The 13,244-nt window shown below is 45.9% G+C and overlaps 1 protein-coding gene across 3 annotated transcripts; it reads left to right on the forward strand.

The window, feature by feature from the left end:
- Positions 1-2,274: 2,274 nt before the first annotated feature.
- On the forward strand, positions 2,275-12,233 carry ZDHHC4 (zinc finger, DHHC-type containing 4). 3 transcript variants are annotated; one of them, XM_005879425.2, is made up of 8 exons: positions 2,275-2,364; positions 2,761-2,982; positions 3,540-3,663; positions 4,367-4,440; positions 4,872-5,050; positions 6,656-6,781; positions 8,160-8,404; positions 11,872-12,233. In XM_005879425.2, the coding sequence occupies exons 3-8, from the start codon at positions 3,547-3,549 to the stop codon at positions 12,160-12,162; spliced, it is 1,032 nt and encodes a 343-aa protein (XP_005879487.1). In that variant the 5' UTR covers positions 2,275-2,364; positions 2,761-2,982; positions 3,540-3,546; the 3' UTR covers positions 12,163-12,233. The 3 variants fall into 3 exon arrangements, with proteins under 3 accessions (XP_005879487.1, XP_005879489.1, XP_014405870.1); XM_005879427.2 differs by having other exon boundaries at positions 2,289-2,364; positions 2,791-2,982; XM_014550384.1 differs by lacking the exons at positions 2,275-2,364; positions 2,761-2,982 and having other exon boundaries at positions 3,645-3,726.
- The last annotated feature ends 1,011 nt before the right edge of the window (positions 12,234-13,244 follow it).

Genomic DNA, 13,244 nt, shown 5'->3' on the forward strand with positions numbered 1-13,244 from the left:
AAGTATTGGTTGAGTAAATAAAATTTAAAAAGCCATTTCACCCATCAGAATGGTAAATATTAAAGGAACTGATCTCTTAAATGTTGGCAAGGTTTTGGAGAAACAGGCTCTCACAGACATTTGTAGCTGAAAATCAATTTAGTAATATGTTATTAAAATTAAAAATGCCTACATGTTCTTTTGGCACAGAAATTCTACCTAGAAAAATACACATACTTGTGTGTAATGAAGCTCAATTCCACTGCAGCATTGTTTGGAAGAGGAAAGAATGGAAGTTAACCTAAATGTGTAGTAATAGATGGTTGTATTAGAGGTTGCAAACTGATAGCCATTGGGCCAAATTCGTTTTGCAGGCGTGTTTTGCTTAGCCTCAACAGTGTTTTCCAAATTTGAATTAGTTTGCCTGGCCAGTGTGGCTCAATTGTTGAGCATCGACCTGTGAACCAGGAGGTCACAGGTTCTATTCCCGGTCAGGGCACATGCCCAGGTTGTGGGCTCCATCTCCAGGAGGGGACATGCAGGAGGCAGCCGATCCATGATTCTCTCTCATCCTTGATGTTTCTATCTCTCTCTCCTTCTCCCTTCCTCTCTAAAATCAATAAAAATATATTAAAAATATATATTAAACTTTTTTTTGAATTAGTTGCCAACATTAAAATATTAGATTTATTAAAAAACCGGTATTTTAAAAAACTTACAGCTCTGGATTCAAGTTAACAATCCTTTGTTCAGTGTAAGTAACTATTTCTGCTTAGAACAAAACACACCCGCTCCACTTTATCACTTTACTGATTTGTTTACTTGTAGGCATCGGAGTTTGGGATTCTGGCAGGTGAGTTCTGGCTCAGCTAAGTAATGAAATGCATCTAGTGATGTAAATACAATGCAGTAGATATGTACCAGTATGTAGTGGTGTGGAAAGGTCATCAAGACATATTGTTGAGTGGAAAAGAAAACACGCCAGATGGAGAACTCTAACTTATAAGATGATGTCATTTCTGTAAACAGCAAATAATAATTAGTATATCAGGGGTGTTTCTGTTTTACTATGTTCCTAGTGCCTAGAATATGTGCCTGGCATTTACTAGGAACTCAGTACATACTTGTTGAATAAATACACATGTATAATTGTGTGAGAACGTTGGAGGATACACACTAAATAAGTGATTAATTCTGTCGAGGGACTGGAATTTGGGAGAGGTGGTGGTCAAGGGGTGATTGCTGTTTTTTGTTTTGTATAGTTTGACTCTTACAAACACATAATGTTTCATTACTTCCATAAATTAAAAAAAAAAAAGAAAGGCAACCCAGCACAATGTAACATAGTGATCAAAACAAGATTTAATTAGTCTCCATTGAAACCATCCAGAAACGAATGAATGGGAATAAAAATAGAGTTCTGCAGTTATGAACAAGAAAAGCTAACGCAGAATACTTAACCTCCAACTCAGAACTAAGCAGCAGGGTGACGAGTGCGCGGGACTAATCAGACCACCCCGGCTGTGATGAGGCCCCATCCACAGCCAGTCCTCCCGGGGGACATAGTCTGCTGCCCACCCCAACCCCCAATTCCGTGGCTATAAGCTCGTGAAGGCCTTGCACACAGTGTATCAGAAGGTGCCCAGCTTGGTAAGTTTTTTAAAAAGAAATTAAAAAAAAAAAAAAGCTTTTCCTTTTTGGGGTAGGCAGCAAAGCCAGACAGGAAACGAGTTTAAGGCCAGTGTTTGGAGATCAGACATTTCCCCTCAAAGGGAGGCTGTCCTGGCTCCGTTCGACCGGTGCCAGGAATAGACCGGCCTCGGCGGGCGAGAGCCAAAGGGCACCCGGCAGGGGACGGCTTCTCGGCGCGGAGTGGAAGCAGCTCTTTTCACGGCTCACCCCGGGTTCAGCTCTCATTAGGCGGCGTTTCTTCTCTCCTCCAGGCTCGTCGTCAAGCGCCTGGCACCGCTCCCGGGGCAGAACGTTCAGAGCTGTTCCGAGACGGCGGGAGCAGAGCTCCCCACGGTGTGGCCGGCACAGCGCAAGGCCGACTGTCCGGCCGAAGACACCGCGTTTGAACCCGATGCGCGGGCCCTGGGGGGCGGCTCTTTGAAAGATTCGTAGCAAACGCGCTCGGAATTTCGACCTTCCAGCCTTTAGACGCCACCGCAGTCCCGAGGCGCCCAGTAGGGCAACAACGGACACCCTCGAAGAGGCGGCACACAAACCGCACACTCCTCCCCGCCGCGGCCGCTCGCACTTCCGCCGGAAGTCGGTTTGCCCGCCAGCGTCGCGCGCTGACGTCACGGGTGCGACGGGATTTTTGGGGCGCGCCCTGGAGGCGCGGGTGCGGTGCAGCTGACGGTTGGCTGGTCGCCCTAGGAGGTAAGGCGTCCTCCGCTGGGCGCTGAGGCGACCCCGCCTAACCAGGGATGTCCGTCTGTCTGTGTGGCCGCCCTCCCCATCCTTCCCGTGAGTGTGGGAGGACGCAGCACACGTCCACCCCGCCCGGGGCCGGGCACCCACATCGTTCCCTTCTGCACCCGCCCCCGCCCCCCAGGACCCGGGGAAAGCTCCTGCGAGGCCCACCGGCCGCGACCCTAGCATAGAGGGGAGCTTCGGGGAGGCCCTTCAGTCGGGTCCCCAACGTGGGCGCCTCAGGGCTGGGTATCCAAGGCTCGCAGCGTCCTTCTTCCCAATTAGCTCTTCCTCCCGAAGTCTTCTAACCCCGTTCACCCTGCGGGGCCTCGACTTCCCCGACGTCCACACTCTTTTCCACAGCGCATGCCCCCGTGCCGCCTGTCCCTGCAGCCAGATCCCACCTCCTGGAGGAACCATGTCTCCTGCAGCTCCGGGGGTCACCTGTAGTTCCAGGCTCCTGCCTCGGCGCCAGAGGAGATGCCGATGGAATTCCCTGTGAATGTTGGCGGGAGGAATGCCAGAGCTGCCTGCCGAAAATCATCCAGACAAGAAATATGTAGGCTGAAGACCCCGAGCCACCCGGTGAGGACTGCTGCTCTCTGCTCCCCTGTCCTAGCTCATGCATAGCTTCCAGTTGGTTGTCTCAATAGGAAGTCTGGCCCAGAATCATTTACTAAGGCCCAAAGTCACCACCTCCGGTTACTTAACACAGGCCTGTCCTTGGAGCATCCCTTCCTAGGCAGGCAGCCGGGTCCCCGGGATGCTTGGTTCCATGGCATCAACAGATTCTACTGGCTACGTTCTGTGTTCCTATCTGTGTGAATGTTTATATTTAAGGAAGCAAAAGAATGGTTTGTTGCTGGGGGGAGGAAAGATGCACGCATTCTGCCTGTTCTTCCCCACTTTCCTTTGGAATTTGCAGATAGGAGGTGCCCCAAAGCAGACCGCAGTGGTCTCACTAAGGAATTTTGAAGGAGAGAGAGCACCCAGGCCTCCTGGGTTGTCGGACTGAAGAGGCAGTGTGTGCTTTAAGGGCTGATGAATTTTGTTTTGGGAGCCATGTCGGGAGTTGATGTCTGAGAATATGAGCCATGGAATGAATCCCTCAGTGTCGTCACTCTCTTTCTGTTCCTTTGTAGCCCCAGGATGGACTTCCTGGTTCTCTTCTCGTTCTACTTGGCTTTGTTGCTGATTGGTGGTGCTCTGCTTTGCATCTGCTTGAAAACCCGTTACCTGAAAGGCCTGGTCAGAGGAGGCGCACAGGTAACGATGACGCTGGGAGACCACTGGATCCGTCTAAACAGTTCACCAGTTTCCTGATGAAAGGAAAGATGCCATTTTTATTCGTTTGTTCACTTGTTCTTTCATTTATGGCAAAGTCTCCATTTCTGGGTTTTCCCCCTCCTTATTGTTAAAAGTAATCTTGTATTGCTGCTTTGAGAGAAGGTAGCGTTCTTAAGGTTGCCTGTTTTTCTCTGGATCTGTTGCCTGTAATTGGGCATGGATTTGAGCAGTGCCTGCCTGGAGGGGCCTGAGGGTGAAACGGGGGGATGTAGGAGCAGAAAGCTGAGCATTGGGCTGCCCACACTCCTTCGGGGATCTAAGTGAGCAAAATTAGGGTGAGCAACCCTTGGGAAGGGGTTGACTTGGAGGTGGAATTTGGAACGTAGGATTGAACCCAAGGCAGGGAAAGGAGTGGTGTTCCCAGCAGCATGACCTGATCCATCCACCCTTTGCTTGAAGACCCTGCCATGGTACCTTCTTTGAGGTGAGGGTGGAAATGGAGGACTTGGCTTCAAGGAAGGCCAGCCGGGGAAGCCATCCTCTCTATTCTCTCTTAAAGCTCTTCTCTGCCCATATGCAGAAGCGCACTATCACCAGTATTGTCAGCTGAACGGCAGCATCTGATTGGGGGTTGGGGGAGAATGAAAAAAGAAATTGAATGTTTCTCTTTTCTTTGTTTTAGATATTTTCCTATATAGTTCCAGAATGGCTTCAGGGGGCCATGCTGAGATTGCTTCATTACCTCTTTCATACACGGTATTCTTTTCTGTTTTGATTACTTGTTGCGGTCCCGTAGCTTCAGGAAGCGCCTGTGGTTTCCAGCATGCTCCGAGAGTCCTGGGTTCAGAACCTCTCCTCATAGATAATCTGCCATTTCTCTCTGGGGTTGGCCATGTATACTTTTAAAGGGAAGTATTTAAAGGGTGGGAAAATATTGATATGCATTTCTGTAAAAAGAAATATATTCTGATACTGAGATCTCAATTCCCAAGATAGATGATCATAATAATAGATAACATTTGAGTACTGACCATGTACTAGGCACTATGCCAGATGTTTCTTAGGTAATTCTTACTAGCACCTCACGTCCAAAGGAAGTAGTTGGCCCATGGTTACCTTTCGTTAGTACTGAATGATTTCTTCATGGAGAAGCCCCGGGAACAAGCCATGTGCCTACTTCCTTTCAGAAACCACACCTTCATCATCCTGCACCTCATCTTGCAAGGAATGGTTTATACTGAATACACCTGGGAAATACTTGGCTACTGTCAAGAGCTGGACTTCTCCTTGTGTTACCTTCTTCTGCCCTATCTGCTGCTGGTTGTAAACCTGATTTTTTTCACCCTGAGTTGTGTAACTGACCCTGGTAAGTTGAGGTTCTTGGTATAGACAGCTCAACTGTCAGTCTTACTAACAGTGCTGCAAACAACTAGTAATCCCTGGAAGACCCTGAAAAGATTTGATATTTCGTGTCTTCATGATCTTTCCATTTTGAGTGTTTTCTAATTTTATTTTTTCCTTCTTTGCCCATGGGTTATTTAGAACAGGTAAAAATTTTCCATATGAATTCTTTAGTTTAAATTTTTGATACTTTCACTCAGTTGTGTTATATGGAGAGCTTATGGTCTGTAGGATACTATTTCTTTTGAAAATTTTATTGATCTTTGCATTATGCCTGGGCATGTGGTTTTTGTAAATGGTCTGTGTGTGATTAAAAAAGAATTTGTTCTTGGAGACAGAGAACTATATAAGTACACTAGAGGCCCGGTGCACAAAATTCGTGCACCTGGGGGGGGGGTGTCCCCCAGCCTGACCTGTGTCCTCTCACAGTGTGGAAGCCCCACGATTGATGCCCCAAAAGGATAGGCCCTGCCCACCCATCTGGGGCTCCTCGATGGATTGCTCCAAAGAGGTAGGCGGGAGCCGGAGGTCCTGCCTCTGTGCCATGCATGCAGTGTCAAGACCCCGCCCACCCACGCACGCCTTGCCACGCACACAGTCCCGCACGCCCGCTGCACATGCAGCCTCCTGGTGATCACTGGTTTTGGCGTGAGGGCATCATGACCACATAGGCTTTTATTATATAGGATTATATCAAGTTTGTTAATTATGTTCAAATCTTTTATATTCATAATTGATCAATTACTGAGAGGTATGTTATTCTGATAATAGATTTGACAGATTTCTTCTTGTAAATTTTTGCTTAATATGTTTTGAAACTGGTGTGTGTATGTCTATTAGCTATACATGTATTCTTATTAGATGCATTCAAGTTTAGAATCAGTATTACCACTTCCTTGAATCACTTTTCAAAATATAATGAGCTTCTTTCATTGGTAATTGTTTTCAAGACTCTCTTGTTTGATATTAATGTTATTATACTATCTGTTTTTTGATTGATATTTACTCCCTTCCCATTTTTTTTACTTTATACCTTTCCTGTCCTTGAAGCATTAAATGTCCATCAGCTGATGAACAGATAAAATGTGGTATGCCTGTTTACTGGGCTGTTCTTCAGCGATAAGAGGGGATGAAGTACTTGCACCTGCTGTAGCATGGGGGCACCTTGAAAATATTATGTTAGTGAAAGAAGCCATATACAAAAGACCACATATTGCATGATGCTATATACAAAGTATCCAGAAAAGGCAAATCCATGGAGACAGATGTAGGGTTAGTGGTTGCCAGAAGTTAGGAGATTAGAGAGAAATGGGGCTAAAGGATTTCTTTTTGGAGGTGATGTAAATGTTCTAAAATTGTGGTGGTTGCACAACTCAGAATGTACTAAAACTATTGAGTTGTACATTTTAAATGGGTGATTTGGGTTTTTTAATATCTCAGTAAAGCTGTTAAAATGATAAAATGAGTCATTGATTAAACACGGCAGTTTTCATTGTGCTGTGTCAGGGCAGGTTTTGTGACTGTTCAGTCCTGTATTGCTTGAAGCTGACATCTGCCCTTACTTTTTCAGGCACCATCACAAAAGCAAAAGAATCATTGTTTCTCCAAGTTTATGAATTTGACGAGGTGATGTTCCCGAAGAACGCGCGGTGCTCTACTTGTGATCTAAGGAAGCCCGCACGGTCCAAGCACTGCAGTAAGTGTGACTCTGGCTGCTCCAGCCCCACCCTCACACAACAGGCACGGCTGCGCCTGTCAGGGAATATTACAGATGTGGGAAGCAGGGCCATTTGACTCCAGACATGGGGCAGCCTCTGCTGGTAGGGGCCGCATAGTGGTTTCTTTCAGATGCCTGGGGTGAGGTCTTGTATTCTATAATGAATGGGCAACCCTCGGTCCTGGGCATGGCAGCCTTCCTCTGCCCCGTGGACGCGCATGCTGCCCAAGAGAGGTTTCTGCAGGGTACTGTGCTTGCAGATTTCAGTCTTGGCAGAGCCTGTGTTTCAGGGGAGCTACCAACATTCTCGACTAGAGTTATCCAAAAAATACAATGTGAGCCACATATATGATTTCAAATTTTCTAGCAGCCACCTTACAAAAGTAAAATATGGGTGAAATTTGGCCTGGCCCGTGTTCTCAGTGGTTAGAGCGTTGGCCTGTACACTGAAAGGTCATGGATTCAATTCCCAGTCAAGGGCACGTACCTGGGTTGCACATCATTTCTTTCCCAGCTCAGTGGTTGAGTGTCAGCCTACAAACCAGGAGGTCACGCAGGGTTCAATTCCCTATCAGGGCACAAGCCTGAGTTGTGGGCTTGATCCCCAGTGGGAGGCCTGCAGGAGGCAGCCGATCAGTGATTCTCATCATTCATGTTCCTGTTTCTCTCACCCTCTCCCTTCCTCTCTGAAATCAATTTAAAAAAATATATTTTTTAAAAATCATTCATGGGATAGTTTATATTCTTTTTTATACTAAGTCTTTGAATCTGATGTATATTTTATGTTTACAGCACCTCTCATCCAGACCCTAAATTTTCATTGGAAATACTGGATCCGTATTTAGATTTCATACAATTTACAGTTGGAATAGCAGATTCACTTACCCAAGCTATTCCAAACATTTTTATAAGTTTTTCAGTAACTGAATCAGTTCCAAAAAGTCATTTCCTTTAATATCCACATCTACATTAATATACTGGTTCATCTTTGTCAGAAGAATCGATTTGACTTTAAAGCAAAGGCATTAGTTTTGAAACTAAGTTAAGTAAATTCACTAACTCTTGCATCATCTCCGTATTATTCACATTGAACTCAAAAGGAATAGTTCACAAATTGGAAAACATCTGTACATTCATTGATGTCAACCAGTATTTTTTCAAGTGTTTCTCATAGCCACATACCTAGTTCTCAGTACCCACCTGTGCCTAGGTTAGTGGCTGCTGTTCTGGACGCTGCAGTCCTGAAAGCTTGGTGACAGCAGCTGCCATTCGCCCAGCTCAGACCGCCAGTTTGTAGAAATGTCAGTGGGTGTGCACGGTGTCACTGTCTCATCAAGAACCACCGGTGTCTGTGCAGGTGTGTGTAACCGCTGTGTGCACCGTTTCGACCATCACTGTGTGTGGGTGAACAACTGCATCGGGGCCTGGAACGCCAGGTACTTCCTTACCTACCTCCTGACGCTGACGGCGTCAGCTGCCACCATGGCCATCGTGACCACTGTGTTTCTGGTCCGGTTGGTGGTGTTGTCGGACTTGCACCTGGAGACTTATGTTGATGACCTTGGACAGTCCCAGGTTATTGACACCGTCTTTCTTATTCAGGTAATTCGTTATTCAGGTAATTTTGTTGTGGGCTGTATATTTCTGACTTCCAGTTTCAAATTAGAAAAAGGACATTTGTTTTCCCAGTAAAAACATGAAGCCATTCCTTTTTTTAAAAATTGATATATAATCTTTTTAAATTGGTAAATAATTCACATACCACAAGATTTACCCTTTCAAAATATACAATTCAGTGATGTTAGTATGTGCAGGGTTGTGTAACCATCACTACTGATTTCAGAATATTGCATCACCCCAAAAAGTATTTCCTCACCCTGTGTCTATTTGCAGTCACTCCCCATTCCATTCTCCCCCCAGCCACGGCCCCCACTAATCGACTTTCTGTCCCTATAGATGTACCTATTCTGGCCATTTCCTATCAGTGGAGTTACACAACATGTGGCCTTTCGGATTGGCTTCTTTCACAGAGCATAACTTTTTCAAGGCGCATCCACGTTATAGCATGAACCAGCACTTCATTTCTTGTTATGGCTGAAACATGTTCCATTGTGTGGAATTGCTGCATTTTGTTCCATTCATCAGTTGATGGACACTTGGGCGTTGTCACTTGGTTATTTTTGCATAATGTTGCTGTGAACATTTGTGTGCCAGTTTTTGGTTGGACATAGGTTTTTATTTCTCTTGAGCTAGAGAGCCGAGAGTGGAGTTGCTGGGTCAAATGGAAACTCTTCGTAACTGCCAGACTGGTTCCCGAACAGCTGCATTTTCCGTTCCCACCACCAGCAGGCAGAGGCTCGTTTCTCCACGTCCCCGCCAACACTTGTTATTTTTTATTATAGTCATCCCAGCGCTTTTACCTCCTTGGACCAGAATCCACATTTTTTTTTTTTATGAGATATTGGAGGAAAGCTGCTACTTTCCAGCCTCTCTCCATCTTTTTTTTTTTTTTTTTAATCCTCACAGGATATTTTTCCATTGATTTTTAGACAGAGTGGAAGAGAGAAGGAAAGACAGAGAGAAATATCGATGTTGTAGAAACACACATCAATTGGTTGCCTCCTGCAAGAGCCCCAACCAGGGCTTGGGCTTAGGGAGGAGCCTGCAACCGAGGTACGTGCCCATGACCAAAACCGAACACCGGACCCTTCAGACCGTTTGCAGGTCGATGCTCTATCCACTGAGCCAAACCAGCTAGGGCTTTTTTTTCTTTCTTAAATTATATTTTTATTGATTTCAGAGAGAGAGAGAAACATCAATGATGAGAGAGAATCATTGATTGGCTGCCTCCTGCACTCCCCACACTGGGGATCGAGCCTGAAACCCGGGCATGTGCCCTGAGCAGGAATGGAACCATGACCTCCTGGTTCATAGGTTGATGCTCAACCACTGAGCCCCCCTGGCCGGGCCAGAATCCACTTTATAGTCACGCATCACATTTGAGTGTGTCTTTTCAGTCTGAAGCAGCGCCCCGCTTGCTTTTTTGTGTGAAATGGGCATTTAGTAGTCTGGTTGCCTATTAGAATGTTCTACGTTCTAGATTTGTCAGTTTCGGAATTGTGTCATCTAATCTTTCTCTTTTTCCTAATGGTAGTATAAACTGGAAGTTAGTTCTAGCCTTGATTAGGTAAAGGTTAAATTTTTCTTTGCAAAAGTGCTTGCTAAGTGGAGACATGAGTTTCCTCTCGATCCCACCAGGCGGAGCCTAGGGCCAGGGAAGCCTGGGTTGGCCAGTCAGGGGTGGCCACCAGCTGTCCCTGCTGGCGAGGTGCATTTGCCCCTCGGCAATGGCAGTCTGTGTGTCTGGTTTCAGTTTTGTATTGAGGACTTTCTTTAGGCTAGAATCCAAAAAATATGAATGCTGGGCCAAAGATTACCAGCACTTATACTGTAAGTTTTCTAATATTAACATCTATTGTCAGATTGCTTTTAAAAGCTTGATTGTAGAGCACCGTGTAAGTGATGGTTTCACAGCTCAGAGCAGGCATCGCGCTGCTGGCTGGGAGGCGCCTCTGGTTTGATAGGAAGATATGGTGTGCCTTTAAAAAAGTTGTATTTCTTTCATTACTTTTGATTACTTCCTTTGTCATTCTCTTGTATATCTTCTTTTGTGAATGATGTTCTTTAACTGTTTGTCCTGTTTAATATTAGGACCAACTTTTGATTTGAGGTCTTTACATAGTAACAATAGTTTCTTCTTATTGTGTTTATTTTCTATTTGTGTGTTTTTTTTATATAAAAAGTTTAAATATTCTTCATCTTCAAATTTGTTTTTTTCTTTGTAACTTCAGTTAGAAATTCTCTCCTATCAAGAGTTTTGATAATTGCTTCTCTTTTTCCCTAACTTTCACAAATATTGAACTCTCAAATTTCTTTATTATAAAAAATAACATAAAAATTCAAGCAGTCAGAGGTGTTTAAAATAAAGGGCAGGGGGTGGGAATAAGTCAAGGTGGTCATAGGGTACAAACTTGAGTCCACAGATGAACAAGTCCTGGGGATGTCTGTACAGCATGGCGACTAGTTAACAGGAATGTATTGTATATTTGAAAGGTGCTAAGAGACCAGCTCTTAAGAGTTCTCACCACAAAGAAAAATTGTAACTGTGAGGTGCTGGATATGTTAACTAACCTTACTGTGGTAATCATTTCAATATATATACATATATAAAATCGTTACATTTTGCATTGCTGTTGTGCACCTTAAACTTTCACAATGTTACACTTCAATTATATCTTAAAGCTGGGTGGGGAAGGAAAGAAAATTTAAAACATCTTGAAAAAAAATGAAATGAAAACATATCCCTCCCCTCCCAACACTTTCACTCCCCAGAGGCAACTTCTTTTGTAGTTTGGTGCGTATATTTCAGGCTTTTTTCCTACGTTTGTTTATATTGCCATACATGTCCACAGAGTCATTGTTGTGTTCGCACAAATAGGGACCCATTGTGATCCTTGCATCTTGTCTTTCTCCCTGGGCAATGTATTACCAACATCTTTTTTAATTTTGTTGGCTCTTTGTGATGCCATGGTTTGACTGTCCCAGAGTTTTACTCTTCCTCGGGGATGCACCTTTCATTTGTGTGCTTTGGGAAGAGGGACTGTTAAATTCAGTGCCACTGCAGTGAGCACCCTGGCACTGTATCTCTGGCCGTTTCGTTTTGAGAGAGAAATTGATCTCTTCTGTCCATCTGGATTTTATTTTGATGCATGAACTAAGAGGTACTTGTATTTCTTTGTTTTTTTGTAAGTAGGTAAGTGGCATAGCACCATCTCCCGAGTATCCGTTCCCTTTTCCTCCAGTGTACACACTTGGTTTATCCCATGCTGAACTCTTGTATATACGAGGGTGCCTTCCTGGGCTGTTGGTCAGTGCTGTGTATGGTTCTGATTTGTGTTCCGTGGGTAGATGTGCAGGGAGGTGGGTGAGCGGGGGTGGCAGCTCCGACAGGCTCATGGACCAGACCAGGGCTGGCGGTGCTGACCCTCACTGCTGCTTCTTTCCCCCAGTACCTGTTCCTGACCTTCCCAAGGATCGTCTTCTTGCTGGGCTTTGTCTTGGTGCTGAGCGTCCTCCTGGGCGGCTTCCTGTGCTTTGCTCTGTACCTGGCCGCCACCAACCAGACTACGAACGAATGGTGCAGAGGTGACCGGGCCTGGTGCCAGCATTGCCCCCAAGGCGCCGGGGCCCCCTCCGTAGAGCCCCGTGTCCACCGGAACATTCACTCCCACGGGCTTTGGAGCAACCTCCGAGAGATCTTTCTACCTGCTGCTGCACATTATGAGAGAAAGAAGAAATGAGAATGGAAGAGTGTTACTGCCTTTTAAATACAGTTCATTTTAAATATAGTTCGTTTATTTATGCATATGGATACTTACTTTCTAAGCATGTTTTTTTTTCCTTCTGTTCTGTATAAATCGCCTTTCAGTGGTTAAGGGAGGGAAGAGAAAAGTAGGGTTTACTGAGTGCCCAATGGAAATCCTCCATGGTCATCCTCTGATCACTCAGCCCGTCGGAACAGAGCTTCTCTGGAGCCCTGGTGACCTTGGTCTCCCAATGGACTTGGCTCCTGGACAGGAGGGGCCCCGTGGCTGTGTCCCCTGGTGTGCGGGAGGGTCTCCGCAACTTGGATGTCCTCATCTCTCCCAGGGAAAGACGACTTTTTTCTCCATTTCCTTAACCATGCCAGCACCCTCACCCAGGCCTGTTGAGCTTGTGGCCTCCTGCCGGCCCTCCGCTGACCTCTTGTGGCCATATCAAGTATTTTCTGTCCTTTTAAAAATTTTTTATTGATTGGTTTTAGGAAGGGGGAGAGAGATGGACAGACAGACAGAAACATCAAGTTGTGGTTCCGCCTATTTAAGCATTCATTGGTTGCTTCTTGTATGTGCCCTGACCCGGAATCAAACCTGAAACTTCGGGTTATTGGGATGATGTTCTAACTGACCAGTGCCTGCCCTATTTTTAAATTCCTAACTAAGCACAAGTAATTCAGTGCAGAGGTGAGTGCTGGAAAAAAGACTCATCGGAAGTGCTGAGGGCTGTTGGGACCGGAGCGGCGTTAGGAGCAGGGTACCTAGATCCCCTCCCCGGCCACTGAAGGGGTGGGGAGTAGGAACTCGGGCAGGAACTGGTCGGGAGGCATCGTTGGATCGCGTGGCCCCTGGGGTTCAGAGCTGATACAATCTTTAAAGTGAATCGCTGAGGCCGAGCCCGTGCCTGCGCTACCCCCTATGCTGCTTGGGGGAAAGGACAGTGAAATCAAACGTGGAGGCTTTGAACCCGGGCTGAGGGGGCGAAGGGAGGAGCCGTCTGCCGTCTTGCGGGAGGCGGGGTGGGGTGGGGAGCGCCGGACCCCATGAGCACCGGTGGCTGTGACACG

Source organism: Myotis brandtii, unplaced genomic scaffold (genome assembly GCF_000412655.1).
Source record: "Myotis brandtii unplaced genomic scaffold, ASM41265v1 scaffold6, whole genome shotgun sequence".
Taxonomy (NCBI): Eukaryota; Metazoa; Chordata; class Mammalia; order Chiroptera; family Vespertilionidae; genus Myotis; species Myotis brandtii.